We start from the raw sequence: 20,530 nt of genomic DNA, 5'->3' as shown, positions 1-20,530 counted from the left end.
CTTTTTTTCTTTTTTGTAGCAAGCAGCAGATTGGAACAAATATGATGACCGATTGATGAAAGCAGCAGAAAGGGGAGATGTAGAAAAAGTGTCCTCAATCCTTGCTAAAAAGGGGGTCAATCCAGGCAAACTAGATGTGGAAGGCAGATCTGCGTGAGTATTACGATAATTCCCTAAAGGAAATTTGGGTAGACCCTTGGGATACAAATGAAATTTGTGAATTATGGTTATCAACATTTAATTAAAAAAAACCTTTATCAAAACCCACACTATAAAATCTTTCAACATCACTTTCAAACAATTTGGACTAATAATTCTTCTCAATATGAAACATTTTCAAGTGAGAGAAAGAATACTAAAATACTACCCAGTGGTCTAATTGTTTGGATGCTGTGGCAAACCATAGCCTGGGTTATTTGGTGCATTTTTATTCGGTGCAATTTTGTTTATAAGCTTTTTTATACTCCTTATCATATTTGATCCTTGCAGTGGCCCTTTGAAAAAGGTAGGAAAAAGTTTACAGAGGTTAAATAACTTGGTCTAGTCTCATTAAAAGTCACACGTCTGGGCTTCCCTCATGACGCAGTGGTTAAGAATCCACCAGCCAAGGCAGGGGACACGGGTTCGAGCCCTGGTCCGGGACGATCCCACATGCCGCAGAGCAACTATAAGCCCGTGAGCCGCAACTACTGAGCCTGCGCTCTAGAGCCCGCGAGCCACAACTACTGAGCCTGCGTGCTATAACTACTGAAGCCTGCGCACCTAGAGCCCATGCTCCACAACAAGAGAAGCCACTGCAATGAAAAGCCCGCTTGCCACAACTAGAGAAAGCCCACACGCAGCAAGGAAGACCCAATGCAGCCAAAAAAAAAAAAAAAAGTCACAGGTCTGTGATGTAAACCCAAGTTTTCTGTCTTGGAAGAGTTCTGTAAATTACACTGCCTTTTCCTCTTAACCCCCAATCCATTTTTATATTTGGGTAATTAATTTAAATGAGAATGTTTCAGGCAGTAGGGAGGCAGAATGACTAGTGTGACTTAGGGAGATACAGGTAGTGATCCTACCCTTTTGCTTTTGTTACTGAGGACTTTACATGCTTATGAACCAGGCATCTTTTCTCTCACCCCTCCCCAGTCTTTATCATTTCTCTCCCTGTTGAGGATGGGGAGCAGTTGGGTTAAAGGGTAGATCTAGCTTCTGTTACTACCCTCTATAAATATAGCAGTTAAAACCTTATCTGGGAAACCTTCCAAAGTTAGAGGTGAAAAGTCTCGTTTCCTAAAATTCCTCTCCGCCTTATACTTGTGTAAGTTTTTTTTTTAGACTATTATAACTGGAAACCAGGTACTAAATATAGAAATGAATATTAAGAAGTGGATAGTTAATGTTTGATGTAGGTCACTACCTTAGAATGCTTAGATATTTAAGTATAGTGAAAATAGCAAAGCATGACTTTAAGTTGTTCATAAGAGCAATAAAGTTTGAGAAGTTCCAATTTTTTTATACTGTTTCGGTTTTATCAAGTAGGCAATTTGATAGCTACAGAAACTGGTTATTTTGAGTCCTGCTGCTATTTTTGCTAATTTTAAACCATTTATAGGGCTCACAGTATAAATAGTGAAAATTTAATATCTAAAACTGACTGTTTTTCATTTTTTTTCCCCAAAATTCCAAGATGTTAAAAGATAAAAGGATCTTCTTTGGGATGAAAATCTTCAGTGAAACCTAATTTCTTCAGTTCTGTCCGTCCATGCTTTGAATGTTTTGAAAGAATGATTACTTGAGTTTTTGTTCAGGTTTTTTTGATCTAAGGTTCAACTTTGAGGGAAATTATTTGTATTAATGGTCAGAATTATGAAAATCTGGTGTAATTTGATTAACTATGAACTTTAGTTTGTGAAATATTTGAGTAGTATTAGTTTCTGAGGTTTTCACTGTAGGAAGTAGAATTCTTTCTGGGATTCATAGGATAAAATATTTTCCTTTTGTTACTCACACACAAACTGTATTCTTTCTTAATTAAAGCATTTTATATTTAGTCAAGTATAGGGCATATTACAAATATATTTTCTGTAATTATAAAAATAATGTTATTTTGAATGATTTTTTTGGTTTTCAATTTTTGAAATTTAAGACAAAAGTAACATGTCCTTCTTGACCTCTATCCAATTTCAAAAATGAAATATTTGAGGCCTAGCCATAGTCACTGCAAGGATCTGTTTTCTTCCTGTTTGCCTCTTTCCTAGGGTGTAGCCCTTTGCCCAGGCAAAATGGGGCAGGTTCACCAAGAAGCTTCACTGCCACTTGGAGAGCCATGGATTCCAATTCCTGTCTCCCCATCCCCTCAGGCTGTCAAAAGTACTGTTCAGCCTCCCAGCTGTTTTCTCTGGAATCAGCAAATGCTCCTAGACAAAAAGTAGCCCCAAATACCAAGCTCACCTCTCTGGGCCTCTGTCCTTCCCTGCATACTGGCCTAGTAATTTTTCACTGTCTTGTTAGCCTACTGATACCTTCAAGCAGATGCATTATTTTTTATGAAGCTCTTCTAGTTGTCCTCAGAGGTGGGGACTGTCCATATTACCTGGATCTCCTATTATAGAAGTAAAAGTACTTGTCTTGTTTAAAAAACGAAAACTTAAAGTTGATTTTTTTAATTGAAAAAGAGTATTTCTATAAAGCAGTTTTCCAAATTTCCTTTGCAACTCTGCATACAATTTAATGATTGATATATCTTCTTTCTGAAGCACATCTACTATTTATAGCACAACAGTATTAATAATGCATTGTAGATTTGCTGTGATTTCTGCCCTTTTAAGTGCATCATCAGTATAATGTTGAGTTATTTTGAAGAAAGAAGTCTTTCAGATTTTGTGAGCTAAGAAATGAAAACAAGCAGACAATAAATGAGATCCCCAAGATTGTTGGAAGACTAAAAACCTTTGCTTGACGGAAATTACCATTCCTCAAAAGGTTCTCATGGTGCATTGCATAGTATAATTCCCCACTTCAGTGTTGCAAAGAGGTTGATACCCTCAGCCTTATAGCAATTTAAGGAGAACTTATCTGACTTTTAAGAACACTATATTCCTTTTATCGGAAACATCTCTTTCTCTCTAATTCAAACTTTACGCAAACCTGGTTTACTTTACTTAGTAGTGCTCAGTCTCTAGTTTGCATTTATATCCCTTATAATACTAATAGAGGCATAACTAGTGTTGTAATATCTGGAAATGAATTTGCTAGCTATCTCCAGATTTTGTCTCTAAGCATTCAGTTATTCAGATATTTGAGGGTGCATCATCTGTCTGGTACTTTCATTGGTTCTGGGAATATAATAGGAAGCAGAACAGACAAGAATTCCCACTTTCATCTAGTTAGTTGAGTAGGAAAAGATTAATAGACCATAAAGAAAATAAATCTTGAATTTATATATAGTATTAGAAAATGTGTAATTCTATTTAGAATAATGAAGGCCAGGATGGGGAAGCTAGGAGTACTAAGGTTGCAGCGGACGGGGAAATGTAAAATTTTCAAATGGTATGGTTAGGGAAGACCCCGACAGGGAGTGTGCTGCCAAGTGTGTCTGTATCCAGGCACCTTGCTGAGCCTTTACCTCCTGGCAGCTTCACGATGGGTACGGTACTCGTTTAGGACCTGAGTTCAATGTCCTTTGCCAACAAGTCCTACAGTATTTACTTACAATGTCAGTTCTTAATGCACACAAAATATTTCTGTAAATGTTTATTGATTAAGAAAGTATTAGATGATCAAAGAAACAATGGGATATTTTATCATGTATCTTGAGTACTTGATGGCTTAAAGTTATTTCGTGTTCAACTCTGTGTGAAATTTGAACCAGTCATACAGGTCTCTGAGCAAAAGGAAGAATAATGTGGTAGTACTTCAGGAAGAAGATGATGCCAGATCTTTTGTGGCTTTCAAGTGTAGCTTAGCTTGTTTTGAAGACTTTTCTGTGCCAGGTTTAATATGATAATTCTAAAGAGATGGATAAGTGTTTTGATCTGTCTTTGGCCTTAGCATTCCATCGTAACTTCATTTGTTTTGGCGGTTTCAGTATATTTGAAACTAAGTAAAATAATCTGATAGAAACTTTTCCGTGCATTTATTAAGGTCTAAACACCAGTGCCTTTGTTATTGAAATGATAAACTATAGAGGTAATAATGTAAATTTGGATTAAAATGAGTTTTTCAGTAATATGAGATAGGTTTCTTTTTTCTTGGATTAAATATATAGGTGTTCTAATGTAGCCTTTAAAATGCATGTTCACACGTGTGTGTATGTATGTGTGAGTATTGAATATAAGGTGACATTTATGTAACATTTAAGTTGACCTTGAGTAGTTTCCATGGCATAACAAGTATTTTCTTTTTGTTTAGCTTTCATGTTGTAGCCTCAAAGGGGAATCTTGAGTGTTTGAATGCCATCCTCATACATGGAATTGATATTACAACCAGTGACACCGCAGGTACGTTTGCCTCCATAGTCAGTTACAAACAGAGAAGACAAGCATTGTCCACTGCCAATGCTCTAAATCAGAGCTAAATGTGATTTACAAAGAGAAGTCCTTAACTCTCTGTTTCTAATTAACTGAGGTATTGCTCTGGGGGAGAGGGCAAGTACTGGGGATGTAGCAGAAAGGATGACCGAATGGATGAGCAGCTGGAGACCTGAGGTCTAGGGCTGGTCTTGGTAGTGCTACAGGATTCTAAAATCTCAGACTCTGAAGAACCTTTAGGGGCCATTTCGTTTATACTCATATACTATTCAGTATATGAATTCTCGCTGTCCTGAGGTCATTTGGTTTTTGGTTGGACATTTCTTGTGTTGAGGAACTAACTGTCTCATAATAACAACATCACCAGTAGTGATCATAACAAGAAGAGGTGACACTTATTTAACATAGACTTAGCTACTCTGCTAAGCGCTTTACACGTACTAACTCATTTTATCCTCACATCAAGCCAATGAGGCTGCAAGGCACTGCATTGTTAAGCGACTTACCCGGGGTCTTTCAGTGGATGAGTCGCAGTCAGAGTTTGTGTTTTTAACCATTATGCCTCATGAGGAGACCTGGTCTGTGTTTAGCTAGCTATATTTATAAAAATTATTTCTAATAGACAGTTTAAGTCTGTCTCTTACCAGGCCTTCTGCTTAAACTTAGTCATACCTATGTCTGTCTTTTAAAATATTACAGCATAAGTTTGTCTGCACATCACAAGATAAATTTTAAGTCTTTGAATATAGCTATTGCTTTTCTTCAGTGTTTTAGTTTTCTGTTCATCTGGACAATCATTCTCAGTTCTCTGAGACCTGTGGCAGCTTATTTCTCTGCACTTCTACTTTGTTATTCAGTTAAATACGGGAGCTGACATAGAGCAGAGAATGTCCTTAACAACTTTAATTTTTATCCTGTGACTCCATGTATGGACAAATAAATACATTACTGTTAACCAACATTGTGTTTGGAAATGGAAGGCAAGCAGGGAGAGAGAGAGAGATCACAAATGAGTTAGTGAGGAAAATCTTTACCTAAAGTTACCTTAATTGAAGATGAAGCTCAATTTATTTGCCACCTTTGAATGAACAAAAAGCTCTTATTACTTATATATATGTTTTCCACTGATGCAGAAGAATATTTATTTTTAGAAATTTTGGATTAACCATACCATTTCAGAATTCATAAGACTTTATTTATTGTGCTGATTCCAATTCAAACACGCGTCTTTCTTGTTTTTGTCTGTGTTCTTTCTGCTCTGGACATTTCGGCCTAGTGGCCAATCTAAATGACTTTTGCCTTCCCTCCTTCAGTGCAGATGAAGCTCAAATGCTTTCCCAAGCTCAGCAGATGACGTCTTTTCATATACTGCATTCTGGCATACCTTGCTTTACCCATTTTGTCATTTGTTTTTGCTGTTGTTTAGTCATGTTTTTATTGATGAGTTTAATTATGTTTGTCTTTAGAGTTGTCCTTTCCTGAGAACAAGGACCTTGTCTCATTTGCTGTTATATTGTCTGTTATAATCCAGATGTGGATATTTGATAAAACTTTGATTAAACAATCTTTATGTATTTTATATTAACTCCGTTATTTGCTAGCAATATAAAAGTAGATTGAAAATAACCAGATTTCAAGTTAGTGTGGTTTTGAGGTATTTGTGACCCAGGTCTTGCCAGGTACGCGCCTTTGGTATAATTCAGGGTGATATGCTTTAGATGTGATATTTCCATGATTTTTTGCTGTACTATCTCAAGTGGCTGGATTTGGTATTTCCTTAGCCCTGACCTGACATTTTAATGTGACCAAGTTTCTGTGGCATTTTGGTAAACACCAGGGACTGTTGCCACTGTGTCTATCCTCACTATCCATTCCATGCTCTCTCTTACTTCTTATGTAAGCACCAGTTATTCTAGTCACTTTTCAGGATGTGAAATTGTTTCTAGAAAGTTTGTCCATGACCAGTAGCAAACTGAAATTTGAAATTGTTACATCTGACTTATTTGTAGAGGATGTTTAGGAGTGGTTGAATATGTTACCTGTTCAAAGGTCTGGACTCATTGCCTTTTGCTCTAGAACCTGTTAGCTACACAGAAATGATCAGACCCAGCAAAACGTATTCACCTATCTACATGCATATAAAACTGAATGAGAGTTGAAAGTCAATTTATTCCTTCATCCTGGATGAACAGAACACACATTACTTTTCTAGCAGAAAGGTCTGCTTGTGAAGTACAATTATGTTTGGTGAAGTTTGTGAAGTTAGAGGGAAATTAAGAGCATTAAAGATTGGAAGCTGGAATAGTCTGGTGAAACCCTTGTAGTTTTCACCATCCAAGAAAGATATTTGTGTAAAGAAGTACAATTAGGAGAAATAGTGTTTGGAGGTAGAATGTTCGCTGCAAATTACCTTTTTCAGTATTCAGAGTTAACCTTCCAGATTATCTGGTGACCTCTTCCCTGCTCCCCTCATCATTTCCTTTAAATTTGCACATTTTAATCACATATTTGAAGAAATTGTCTGATTTTCAGAGACAGAATCTCTCTGTAAACTTTGAATTTTAGTTGAACATAAAAATTAGTTAGAGAATACCCTTTCTTTGACTCACATCTCTTAACCTTTCTCCATTTTAGTATCCACACTGCCTATTGAGAAATGTTATGTGAAATCTAGTTATCTTTCTCTCCCTCCTATCCCCATTCCTTTTTTTTCTTTCTCTTTCTCTCCCTTCTCTCCTATGGCAATATTTAATTACTTACTCTGTTTCAGGAACTGCTCCAGGTATTGGAGATACAGTGGTGAATAAGACAAAATTCTTGCTCTGTAATGAGTTTGTGTGTTTATTTTTTCTTCCCACCTTCATTGTTTTGGTGTGTACATTATCTCTAATTAAAATATGAAACTGGGTGAGACATCTTAGAAACTTAAAGCATGCCTACAAATGAAGTAGTCTGTCAACTGATTTTGGAAAACTGAAGCACATTTCTAAGGAGAATTCACATGTGAAGAAAATAACCCTTATCATATATTTAAAATTATTTCTTTTCTAGGGAGGAATGCTCTTCACCTGGCTGCAAAGTATGGGCATGCATTGTGTCTACAAAAACTTCTGCAGGTAGTAAAAGTGGTTAATACTTTGACTTTATTATTTTGACTGCAAATAACAGATGTGTTTTTGGAACTTGAGATCAAAGAAAATAGTAGGCTAGCTTTGACTATTAGCTTACATAATATTTTTTCCATCATTTGTGAAAGAATGTGAACAATAAAGAGCAAAGACTCTGAGGGAAGTGAATTGCATAACTCAGTGTATTAAAAATAAACAACAAAGACTTGACCTTCCTGTTGACATTAGCTGGAGATTGGAATTTTCTGTCATCTGGTATATGACTTGAGATGAAGTGATACAGCATAGGATCTATATATTTCTGTATAAACATCAATAACTCAGACTATGTAATAACATCATTAGTTAAGCTTATAATCAGGCAACCACAAAATTCTGTGAACTACTGGGCTAAATTACGTTTTCAGTTGAAAGGTCTAGTCACGCATTTCCTTAAACATGTTTGCCACTAAGTTTCACAGCAGAACTCATTTGTTTTTTTCTGATTCAATTGTTCAAGTTTTAATTCTTGCTGGAAAAAAACCCCAAACAATAACAGTTTCTATATTTCATGCGATTGTAATGTACCATATGTTTTCCTGTTTACTGGAATACTGTTAAATTTACAGTATAACGTTATTATATTTGTCGCATGTCAAAATATTTATGGCTTGTCTAGTACTCTTTAGAGTTCTTGATAAATGCAATATTTTTAAGATTAAATAACAGCTGTTCATTTGAGTCTCGATATTTAACTTGGAAATAAAACTTTCTTAGATTACTAAATATCTATGTTTTAAAACAGTACAGTTGTCCCACTGAACTTGTAGACCTGCAGGGAAGAACTGCACTTCACGATGCAGGTAATAAGCAAAGGTTTCACTTGGACATAAACAAATCTTTGTTAAAATGGCTGGGCATTTAAATTAATTTCAAAGTTTTAACATGAATATATTTGTATAATTCATGGAGAAACAGAATGTTATGAATTTTTTATTTATTCAGATTTGAAATTTATTGGACTGTATGGCTTAAAAAGAATCATTCAGCCAATATTTACAGGCCAGGTTGCTAGATACTGAAAGTCCAAAGATGAATAAACCATAATCCTGCTCTCAAGGAGCTGTAAGTACCATGTGTTTGCTTGGGAACTGGTAGGAGAAATGGGAACGAGGAAGACTACTCTTTCTTAAAAACTATATTTACCTCATTAACATGTCTGAACCTCATTTTCCTCATCTGCAAAATGAAGTTACTAATACTACTGCAGTAGTGGGTACAACTGAATCATGAGCAGTACCTGGCATGTAGTAACTGCTTAATTAATGGTGATGGTGCTTGTTTTGATTTAGAGGTGTCAGTGCTGAATTACATATCATTGTAATTTGCTGTATTTTAAAAGAGATTTATATTAGTAATTTCAAAGATTTTATTAATCATACTGTATATCAAAATTTATCTGCATTATTCTTTAGGTGTCTTAAAGAAAATGATTAGAAAAAAGTTAAATATTTAAGGATTTTTGGAATGTAAGATAGTCTGACCCCTGGGCAGGTTCCTCTAAGACTGAAATTCCTAGTTAACTAGGTGTTCAAGGAAAAGCAAAACAAAACAAAACCTACTGTTTCCCTTCATGTATATGGAATATCCTTGGTAGATTAGAGGATTAGAGTAGTCTCTGTTAAAAATGTATTATACTTCAAATTTCCTTCAAACTTTTATACTTTTGATTTTCTTCCTTTTTAAAAAAATTTTATGTATTTTTGTGATAGTTTAATCTCTCACACAATGCATTTTTTAAAATTTTGGTATAGAGTGCTATTATTTGCAGAACATTTTTACATACATTGTCATTTAAGCCTCACAATGACTCCTGTGAGTTTCTATAGTTTTATTTTATATTTTTATGATAATTTTGTATTACTACTTACATAAACAAAAATAATTAAAAAATAAATAAAAACATAGACCTTGATTCATATGTGATATACTTATCAAGCTTGTGTAGTTATGGGATCATCAAAACAAATTTATACATTAAACTTAAAATCATAAAAAATTATAATTCATTTCTGTAGCACTAATTTATTGTTTGATGGAAATTTTAAAATGATTTTGCTGCTTAATGAAGTATGAATATGTGTCACATGATATTTCTATTCTCCTACCACCTTCTCATAGTTGTTTTTTTAATCCATCCAACCTTATTAATAATCATGTTTTAAAAATTATTAAAAATGTTATAATTATTAAAAATTAAAAATAATCATGTTTTAAAAATGTTAATAATCATGTTTTAAAAATTATTAAAAATGAAAATTTGAAACATAAAGTTAGACTATCATATTAAAATACCTTATACCCTTCATCCAGCTGAGACAGTTGTCAGCATATGGCTAATCTTGATTCATTTATACCACCACCCATTATTCTCCTCTACTTGGCATATTTTAAATCAAATCCAAGACATCATATAATTTTATCCATAAACAATTCAGCTTTTATCTCTGAAAGATAATGATTCTATTTTGTAACCTAAGTGTAATACCATTATTACACCTAATGCATTTGAAAATGTTTTCAATATCATTTACTCAATGTTCAACTTTTTCTAGCTGTTTTTATTTTTTTTACTGCTTAATTGAGGTATAATTATTATACAAAACTTGTATATAATTATTGTATAATGTAATGTAATAGCGTATTGCACATAATTAACAATATGCTATTGTGTACTTTAAAATATATTAAGAGGATAGAGTACTTAGTATTCTCACCAAAAAAAAACCCCCAAAACAAACCCCAAAAAGCACACAGACACACAAAAGGACACAAGGAAATTTGTGGAGCTGATCCATATATTTAGTACCTTGATTGTGGTGAGGGTATTACAGTGTATGCGTTTGTCCAAACTCATCAAAATGTGTACGGTAAATATGTGTAATTTTTTGTATATTATAGATTTTATTATCCCTGTTTTTAAAACTGGTACAACTTAACAGATTGGAATTTTAATATTTGTTCAGTAGGTATACAGATGAAGTTAGAATGAAGACCAAGTTGATGTAGTAAAATAACTCCAATATCAGTTGCTTATAAAAAAAAAACGGAGGTGGTATAGGTTGGCAGGTGGCTTGAGGTCATTCATGAACTGAATTCTTTCCATCTTGTTGCTCCACTTTCCTCTGGTATCTTCCTCAGCAATGTCATTGCAGCAGGGTTGTAGTCATACCTGCGTTCCAGCTGGCAGGAAAGGGAAGGAGAATAGGAGGAGCGCATGCCCACAGTCTGAGGCCCAGATTTGGAAGTGGTAAATAGCCCGCTACTCATAATCCATCAATAAGAGCAAAGTCAGTTGGTTGTATTTATCTGTAAAGGAGGCCCAGAAATGTAATCTCAAGATAACTTGTCATGGCCGAGCTGCCACACTGTAGAAGAAGGGGAGAACAAATTTTGGTAACAATTGCCACAGTCCAGCCCTCTGGCCTTCCAGATATTCCTGCAGCCCCTACTTCCCACACATAGAACATTATCCCCACCCCAAGGGAGAGGATACATAACCAATTCAGTCACTGAAGCCACCTCAAAGTCTGGGATTTCTGGGTGATGTGCACTTGTGTATTTTTGGCTCTGAAATGGCTCTTCATGGTCCAACAGTTTGTAAACTCAAAGAAAAGAGATCTGCTCCTCACAATATAGTGATGCAGCGAGAACAGGATAAGTAAAATAAAGACTCCCTTTTGGAAACAGGAGAACTGGGAAATACACAGCAGTCACTATTCAACAGCAGGTTTCAAATACTGCTGAGCAAAACTTGCAAAGGCTTTCAGCTGAGATCTTGGAGTAAATTTCTTGGTTAGCTCCTTCAGGTGCCCCCTGGTTTTGTTTCCTAGGAGAAATCCCTTAGTGTCCTCTGTGGGCCCTAGCTCTGCCTTCTGGGAGGTTCTTGTCCATTACCCTCCAAGATCACAGGTAAATTGGATGTTGGAAAGTATGCTCTCTGTATAGGCAGCTTAAGCACAGGAAGAGTTATTAGTTTTAGCTGACTGGGCTTTTGGATTTTGGGGTAGTGCATTCCCTCAAAACCTTGGTAGATTTCTGGCCTATTTGTTGCCAGCCACTTCCATATGTCAGGAACCATTTATTTTCTGGACATAAAGCTCTTAACCCTCCTTTATTTCTTGTTTTTATTTCTGGACTCATGATTCTCTACCTCATTTTATTTTATTTTTTTAACCAAAATTTAGAAAATTTATTTATAAAATGTTCAATACTGTGTAGAACATTAGGTTAATTTACAGAGTTTTTTTTTAAATTTTATTGGAATATAGTTGATTTACAATGTTGTATTAGTTTCAGGTGTACAATGAAGTGAATCACTTATACATATACACATACCTACTCCTTTTTTAGATTCTTTTTCCATATAGGCCATTACAGAGTATTGAATAGAGTTCCCTGTGCTATACAGTAGGTCCTTATTAGTTATCTAGTTTATATATAGTAGTGTGTTATGTCAATCCCAATCTCCCAATTTATCCCCCCCAACCCCGTCCCCTGGTAACCATAAGTTTGTTTTCTACATCCGTGACTCTACTTCTGTTTTGTAAATAAGTTCATTTGTCCATTTTAATACTGCCACCTCAAAGTCATCTGAAATAATAGTCTTGGATGGGAATGTAGTATCCTCAATCTGATCTTTATTCCAGGACTGGATCTGGTTTTTTTGTTTTTGTTTTTGTTTTCATTTTTCCTTATTGGGCTGTCTTTGAGAAAAGTTGTGACCAACAATAGTTTTATATCTTGCTGTTTGGTATAGAGAAACAATTGGCTTCTCTATGCCTGTGAGGTCCCAAATATCTAGAAACTCTATTCCCTTCCATCTGTGTTCATAACTAATTCTTGCTTGACCTCATCTCTTTCTTGTTGACCTCATCTCTTTCTTACTAAAAGCAGTAAGCAGCCGCCAATATGCCCTAAAATCTGGGCTCTTTTCTATTGCTTCACCTAGAAAGGCTCCATAGTCACACAGTGTACCTTGTAAATTAGCACAGATGATAGATCTATCAAATGTTTTGCCACAGTATCAGAAAAATCACAAGGTTTCTAGCCTGAAATATGTTTACTGACCACCTAGTACCCAACCACTAAACCAGTGCTGTATAATTTAGGTATCTGTTACAACAGCACCTGACTCCTGATAGCAATTTTTGTCTTGGTTAGGGATAAGATTATACTGCTATGACAAAATAAAATAACATTTGCTTTAAACACACACACACACACACACACACACACACACACACACACTGAATTTATTTCTTTCGTGTCACAGCCCTAATGATCAGATTGGCTTGTACCTCTGCTTCATACAGTCATTCAGGGACCCAGATTTCTTCTATTTTGCAGTTCTACCATTGCCTGGGGGTGTTGTCGTCATCTTTAAGGCTGAAGCTGATAATAGGTACCTGTTATCCTGCTAGCAGGAAGGAGAAAGATTATGGAAGAATGTATAACCACTTTTTAAAGCCCTAGACTCAGAAGGTAGCACATGTCCCTCATGTCAGACTCCATTGGCATGATCTAACTCATGTGGTCATGCCTTCATGCAAAGGAGACTGGGAACTGTGGTCTAGGTGAGCCACCCTGTGCCCAACACAGTTTTATTACCATGGAACAAGGATGAACGGCTGGCATTCTCCATCATCGCACCTTTAATACTGACTTGATTTGTTCAGTATAGTATATAACTCTGGAATTTTTTATGCTTTACATTTTTTCCTTCTTATTTTTAATTGGGCCTGAATGGTTGTTATTTTATAATTTCTGAATTAATGTATTCAGTTTCAATTTATCTTTTTTAAGATTGATTATATATTTTATATAAAAGACTTGCTGGATTAAAGACAACAGAAATGAAAAATTGACTTGATTTTTTAATGTATGTTTGGTTTTACTTTATTGAATTGCACCAAAAAAAAAAAAAAAGAACACTGACTTAGTACTTTTTTGTGCAAATAAACTAATATCAACTTATAAAACTTTTATAAAAACTCGTGGGAAGTATAAACACAATCGTACTTTATGAATTTGACCACTTTTTTCCTGATATGAACTCTAGCGTTGATCAGAGAAGAGGCATCATGTGATTTTATAATATAATTTTTAGCAAAATGACCCTGCTTTTGCATCAAGGGCAGACATTGCAGTTTGTGTTTTGAAAAGGAAATATGAATTGTATGAATCATACTTTATTTACTGAGGGTCTTCTATAAAGAAAAAAGTATATGATTCTTTTAAAAAAACTGCACTAACACTTCAAGGATTCAGTAAGTTATAGCCATACTTTAAAATATACTATAAATAGAAAGTTTAAGTGTGATTTTCATTATCAGTGGTTACCCTTAGCACAGCAGTATATTCTTGTCCTCTGCAAGAGTGACAGTGTTCCTTGGTCCTAATAAATTATACAAAATTTATAAAATGATCTTGTCTAATCCATTTTCAGATAGAAAAATCAATGCTTATAATGCTAAACTGAGAGTGAAGGATGTGAAGTTTAGTACTTTAGGGATTGAAGAATTTAGGCCTTATACGGGTCTAGCAAAACACCACGTGTTACCAACAGATGTTCACCATTTATCATTTTCCTTTGTTCCTCAAAGCTATGGCAGACTGTCCTTCTAGCATACAGCTGCTCTGCGACCACGGGGCCTCAGTGAATACCAGAGATGTAGTAAGTCAGTTTATGTTTATTCCCATTTCAGCTCATGTATTCTGACTTTCATGTTTTGGGAGACTCGTTGTCTGAATGCTGTCTTATTTTTCTTGTTGCTTAGGATGGGCGGACGCCCCTTGTTCTGGCTACTCAGATGTGTAGGCCAACAATATGTCAACTGCTGATAGATAGAGGGGCGGATATTAATTCCAGAGACAAACAAAACAGGTAATTCTTTTATCACGGCTCCCCAGACACCAGCTCGATGCACAGTGATCCTGAAGCTCTGCTGCTGTGACTTGGCCTTTCTATCCCCTGTGGTTCTCCCTTCCTTGGAATTAGCACTCACTTCTTATTACTCTTCAGAGTTGGCTGAAGAAGGAGGGAGAGGGAAATGGGGGATGATGACAGGGTAAACTCGAAATACAGGCAGTGATTATGGCCTGTGTTCAGGTCAAAGAACTGAAGAAAAGAGTAATTATATCCTAGTTATTTTGAGCTTATAAAATAATCTTTAATGAAATGGGCTCAAATAAGGAAGAAGAATAAAAAATGACATTTACAGTCTCTACATCTTCATTAGTAAATCTTTTGAGAGTAAGGGAGTTCTTGCGTGTCCTGGAGCTTGACATGTTTCAGTGTAGATTTTCTCAAGGTGTTTTCTCTCCTTTCTGCTGGGCACAATGCCACCTCCTTCTTTGAAACTGAGTTCATTTCTGTACCCCAATACAGAATTCATTAATTTATTTCTGCACCTGTATTTGATGTTATTTTAGTTGGTGTGCACTAACAATTTCTATCTGTAATTCTCTCTGTCCTCTTTTCTGGGTCTAGTGTATCATGCTGCTTGCTATATTATAATTCTGATGTTTATAGTCACGGAGTTTCTGACAACAAAGTATCTGAAATACATCCCTTCCACCAGTTGAAGCATTACCGTAATTTATGACAAGTTTCTGAGATTGTATAGATGATTACTGGTAAAATTGTTGGTTTCTTTTCAGTTACTTTTATTCTTCTAAACACGTATTCTATTGTTTGTAGTTCACTGGAAGTAGATAAGTATAATTAGTCTTTGGATGTCACATTTTATAGCTCTCATTGTTTTCATTGTTCAGGCATCTCAAAGGAGGAAATTCTTAAGCAATTAAATCATTAATGTGATTTTTAAGAAAGTGGCTTTTTTTATATTACTTTGTTTTTGTGATACTATGATCTGGCTCCAAGCATGATTTGATTGAAAAATAAATTTTAGGATCAGAAAGGGGTGATCTGGCTGATCCACGTATACATATTTTTCCAAGTATACATATTGTTCCAAGTATGTTTGTCTGTGTTATTTCATTGGAACTTCACAAAAAAACCAGTGCGATAGGGCAATGTGTATTATATTTAGTCTACATATCAAATGGTTTTAAAGGTAAATTAAAATCTGTTTCTGACACTCTGTATTCAAGTTTCTTTTCTTTCTTCCTGTCTTACCTATAACATTTTTTCCCTTATAACAAAAAATTGGTTAATGCCTGTTTTATGTAAAACTGCATTCCAGCAACTACCGGGGAGTATAAAAGAGGAATAGAACAGACATCAAATAAAGGCAAAAATCAGTTTCCGTATGAAATTCAATATTCACAATTGAAGACAGAATCATGTATAGGATAAGTCACTTCACTTCATTAAGTGTTGGTTGCCTCAGCAGTAAAAACAGAGAATTTCTAGAGTACTTCTGAATTTCCATGATGATTTAATTGTTGCATTATTATGATCTGCCAATCATACTGTTAAGTGTTTAAGTGCTGACGATTCTATCATGGCAGAATAAACCAGTGGTCCATGATAATGGGGTTAATCAAAGAAGGTTTATTTGAGGGCTTCCCTGGTGACGCAGTGGTTGAGAGTCCGCCTGCCGATGCAGGCGACAGGGTTCGTGCCCCGGTCTGGGAGGATCCCACGTGCCGCGGAGCGGCTGGGCCCGTGAGCCATGGCCGCCGAGCCTGCGCGTCCGGAGCCTGTGCTCCTCAACGGGAGAGGCCGCAACGGTGAGAGGCCCGCGTACAACAACAAAAAAAGAAGATTTATTTGAGAAGGCAAATTTTAAAATTAAGTGTGAAAATGTGAAAGAGATGTGTAGGAGAAGAAAGGCTCTTCTAAAGAGAGAAATCAGGAACAGGAATCTGATTCTTGGTTTGGAATAGAAGGGATTCATTGGTGACGTTTGCATGATGTGGTTCAGTTCACAAAGTGATTTATTTGTTTTATTTTTTTCAGTAACTGATAGTGTATTTATAAAATGAAAACCTCTCTAACAAAATACACTTTTCACTGGGAAAATAAATAAAACAGACAAATGGATCTGCACAAAGTAAACATTAACTTTGGTAGATTTGAGTGTAGGACAGTCCGTAACAAGCTTATTTGCCCTTACTCCCCCAGAGCTGATCATCTTTCAAGTTAAGATTTTTAAAATATTTTTAAATTGAGATTATTTTATTGACACTTGTTTCTCATTCCACATCTTCAGCCAAGCTCTGAGCACTTACGGTTCTCTAATTGTTGGGAGCTTAGTCAGAAGCATCTGGAACACTGGTGGTGGAAGAGTTTGCTGCAACACTTGCAGTAACTGCTGTGGCCATCCACACACAGCAGTTGCATTTGTCAGACGGTCAACACCCTTCTCATATTCACCTTGAGCTAGTAACTCTTGCAAGCTGTATTTCTTCAAGGAAGAATTTCTGAACGGCTTCAGCATCTTTAAGGTTAGGTAACTTGGAAAGTCCAGTTCTCTCCTTGGCAGGCTTCTGTTTCTTTCTTCGTTCTCGCAGCCTGTTCTTGAAGTTAGGATCACTCCATCTCTTGGGGTCAAGGTAAATGCAGTACCCAATGAAAAGGGCCCCGCACACACCGGTGGAGATGGCGCTGTTCCGGCCCTCCATCTTCTCTCCAACGAGGAGTGTGGTTGGCGGCAGCAGGGCCCACGATGAAGCCCTTGGCCGAGAACCCTCGGAAAGGACTGTGCCACTCTGTCCTGCTGCCCGCCGCGAGGGACGCAGAAAGGCCTGCAAAGTGATTTAAATAACTTGGGTTTATCATTGTAGGTTTTGCACAGATAAGGTGACAGTATCAGTTGTGGAAGATCTTTGTGGCAATTAACTTGTAGTGCATAGAAGGACTGGAATAAAGGAGGTTAATTTGGTAGTAGAAGTAACAAATGTGTGTAGGTAGATGTAAAATGTTAGCTCTGCAAACTAAGACACAAAACAAATGTTTTTTATAAATGCAATGGAGTTAAAATATAAGATAAAAATATGAAGTCAAATCTGTGTCTGTAACAACGTGGCTTTTTAAAGTAATATCTGTTCTTTAAGAAGGGGACCTCTGAAAGAGATTTCTGAAATATTTTTTTTTGATCCTTCTCAAGGTCTTTTATTCTTCCATCTTGCCTTCTAGGACTGCTCTCATGCTAGGCTGCGAGTATGGTTGCAAAGATGCAGTAGAAGTCTTAATCAGAAATGGTGCTGATGTAACCTTGCTGGATGCCCTTGGCCATGATAGTTCTTACTATGCAAGAATTGGTGACAATCTGGACATTCTAACCTTACTGAAGACTGCATCAGAAAATACCAGCAAAGGTACCAGCAGTTTTCTGTCACTAGAAAAGTGCTAGTTAATAAAGAGCAGCTTTTAAAGATTTAGGTGGTAGAGCTACAGTTCGTAAGAGGCAAAACACTCCTTACAATAAGCAGTATTGGTTCATCTCCCTCTCTGCCCCAGCTGTGTGGTTTTACATTATAGTCACTTGTTTTGAGGCAGTGTGTGTTACATTTATTGTCCAGTTTGTCCAGTCAACCCTACTCTACTGTGGAGTAATTTAAGAACTGAAAAGAAAGAGCCAAATAAAGTGTTTTGCTAATATATATTTTTTGATGAGGAGGGGTGAAGTGCTTAAGCTCTTGTACTTAAAAAGTTTTAAAGAAAGAATCATTGTTTAAACATGTATTTAAAATATTCAAGTAAGATTTATTGAATACTTGTGCCACGTATTTTCGTATGCTTATTAAAGAGAAATTGAAAAGCACAGAAAAGCACAGCAGGTAAAATCAACCACTCATTCTATCACTGAGGAGCCTCTACTAACATTTTGAGGAATATCTTTCCAGTCTTCTCTCTATGCATAAAATTGAGGTCACCTGTAGTGAGCTGTAGATTACTTTTTGTGTAATATAGTTCGAAGACTTTTGCCTCATAAATAAATATTTTTTCTACAGTATGAGTTTTATTGATACATAAAATTCCATCTAAGTTTAATTTAATTAAGCAGTTTTCTATAGGTGTCATTTAAGTTGTTTATACAGTTTTTACTAGTATAAATAACCATTTAGTGACTGTCCTTATGCATAAATATTTTAGCATATTTTTATTATACCCTTAGGATAACTTCCTAGAAATTGAATTAAGAGGTTTCAGGTTATGCACATTTTTTTAAGCTTTTAATATATATCGAAAAGTTGCCTTCTAATTTAGGATGTTTTAAATTTTGTATTTTTCACCTGTCTCCCCTCCCTGGCATTCAATATCATCTACAGGGATGTTGTCATAGGAAAAAAAAAATACTTTGTCAATTAGATAGGCAAAAGTGATATTTCATTGTTGTTTTAACTGTAAGGTCGTAAACTTCAAAAGAAACTTAAAAATTTGTTTCTTTAATATTGACTTAATTACATAATTGGTGAATGCAAATCTACCCAAGTTAACCTGCTGTTTCACTGTTCCTCTTTCTCCTCCCTTTCCCTCTCTTTAAATCTTCAGGGAGAGAAGTTTGGAAGAAAGGACCATCTTTACAACAGGTTAAAAAATTATGTATATTGTGCAGTTTAAGTAAAGTGTTGAGTAAACCTGGGTAATGGTTATATATAACTGTTTTGAGCTTAAATGCATGCCGTTCTCTCTTCCCAGTTAATCATGCCCATGTAGAACCTAGGCCATGAGGTCCTGAGGCTTTATCCAGACATTGTCACTCAGCTTGAGACAATGGGCCTTAATTACAATGAATGTATCCAATGGGAAATAAGTAGACTCCTGATTGCTGGTCTTGAACATCCAGCCTTTTCAAGTATGGAATATTGCACCTTGTTGAGTTTCTTTGATGATGAATATTAGCTTGGTAGACCCTAGACAGTTTTCTCCTATTCTCCCTTAGTAACAGAGTCGAATATCCCCTGATGTGGGAAAATTCTTCCAAGCAATAAGAAATGAAGAAAACAGAATTCAAAACTGATTATATATGTGATTTCAATGCCACTGTTAACATTTTGATTTCTTTTTCTTTTTTTGCTGTATTTAATTTAATGAGGATTTGACTTTAAAAAAAACACAGTACGTGAAATAATTCATACCTTGCACTAAGTTTATTATCAAATCACTATTTAACCCTGGTTTTGTGTTTCAGTCTCAGTAGATGTCTAATCATTTCCCCTGATCTCTTCGAGTTAAAGTGTGTGGGGTTGCTTTGCGTACTCTTAAACCATCTCACCCAAAGCTAGTGTAGGCAGCTCTCCTCTTCTGCTGACTGTCCCCTTCCAGGCTTTCAGCTTTTCTCTAATGAGAGGGACCTGAGCACTTCCAAACCCTGAAGAGAAGTAATCAGGTACCTTCTGAGCCATCCTGTCATCATTCTGTATCATTTCTGTAGCTCGCACCTAAATTTGAAAGCTGTATGAAAGCATGCTTCCTTTTCAGTCCATCAGAATTAAGTAATACGTCCCTGCATGGGTCATATCTGCTGTCACTTTTCTTTCCCATCTGGAGCAGCTGTTTCAGCCTTTTCTCCCATTCCTCAGATAACCTAAGTGGGTGTAGAGGGAAATAAAATGTGCCCTCTTATATCAATACCAGGCATCTCACACATATTAAGAGAAAAACTATTTCTGAAATATACATGTATTTAAAAGAATTATTGAATATTAATATGGGAATGGTATCTAAATGAATAGGAATTATCTAAATGAATTCATGGAGTTAATATTCTGCTAAGAACAGTAAAACTCATTTGTTTCAGTTGTTAATTAAATACATTTAAAAATATCTGCTGTAAATAGGATTTGTTTGTGTACTAAGGGACATATAATCCTTGTTATCAAGAAGCCTACAGTATAGTTTAAAAAATAAGATGTATTCAGTTACTTACTATA

General features: G+C 35.7%; 1 protein-coding gene and 1 pseudogene across 4 annotated transcripts in view; one reads left to right on the top strand and one right to left on the bottom strand.

The window, feature by feature from the left end:
* Positions 1-20,530, top strand: part of UACA (uveal autoantigen with coiled-coil domains and ankyrin repeats) — an 87,043-nt gene that overhangs the window by 44,424 nt on the left and 22,089 nt on the right. For 3 of the 4 annotated variants that reach the window (XM_029237284.1, XM_029237285.1, XM_029237286.1), the window contains exons 2-9: positions 20-153; positions 4,399-4,487; positions 7,569-7,633; positions 8,430-8,487; positions 14,290-14,360; positions 14,464-14,570; positions 17,790-17,971; positions 19,149-19,186. In XM_029237284.1, the coding sequence (XP_029093117.1) occupies positions 20-153; positions 4,399-4,487; positions 7,569-7,633; positions 8,430-8,487; positions 14,290-14,360; positions 14,464-14,570; positions 17,790-17,971; positions 19,149-19,186 (744 nt within the window). Of the gene's footprint in view, positions 1-19; positions 154-4,398; positions 4,488-7,568; positions 7,634-8,429; positions 8,488-14,289; positions 14,361-14,463; positions 14,571-17,789; positions 17,972-19,148; positions 19,187-20,530 lie in introns of those variants that run through there. The other variant, XM_029237287.1, reaches the window with a different exon arrangement.
* Positions 16,411-17,275, bottom strand: LOC114904004 (annotated as a pseudogene).

Source organism: Monodon monoceros, unplaced genomic scaffold (genome assembly GCF_005190385.1).
Source record: "Monodon monoceros isolate NGI ecotype Baffin Bay Population unplaced genomic scaffold, NGI_Narwhal_1 Super_Scaffold_21, whole genome shotgun sequence".
In the NCBI taxonomy this organism is placed as follows: Eukaryota; Metazoa; Chordata; class Mammalia; order Artiodactyla; family Monodontidae; genus Monodon; species Monodon monoceros.
The sequence above is the reverse complement of the archived record's forward strand: the minus strand, read 5'-3'. Positions and strand labels throughout refer to the sequence as shown.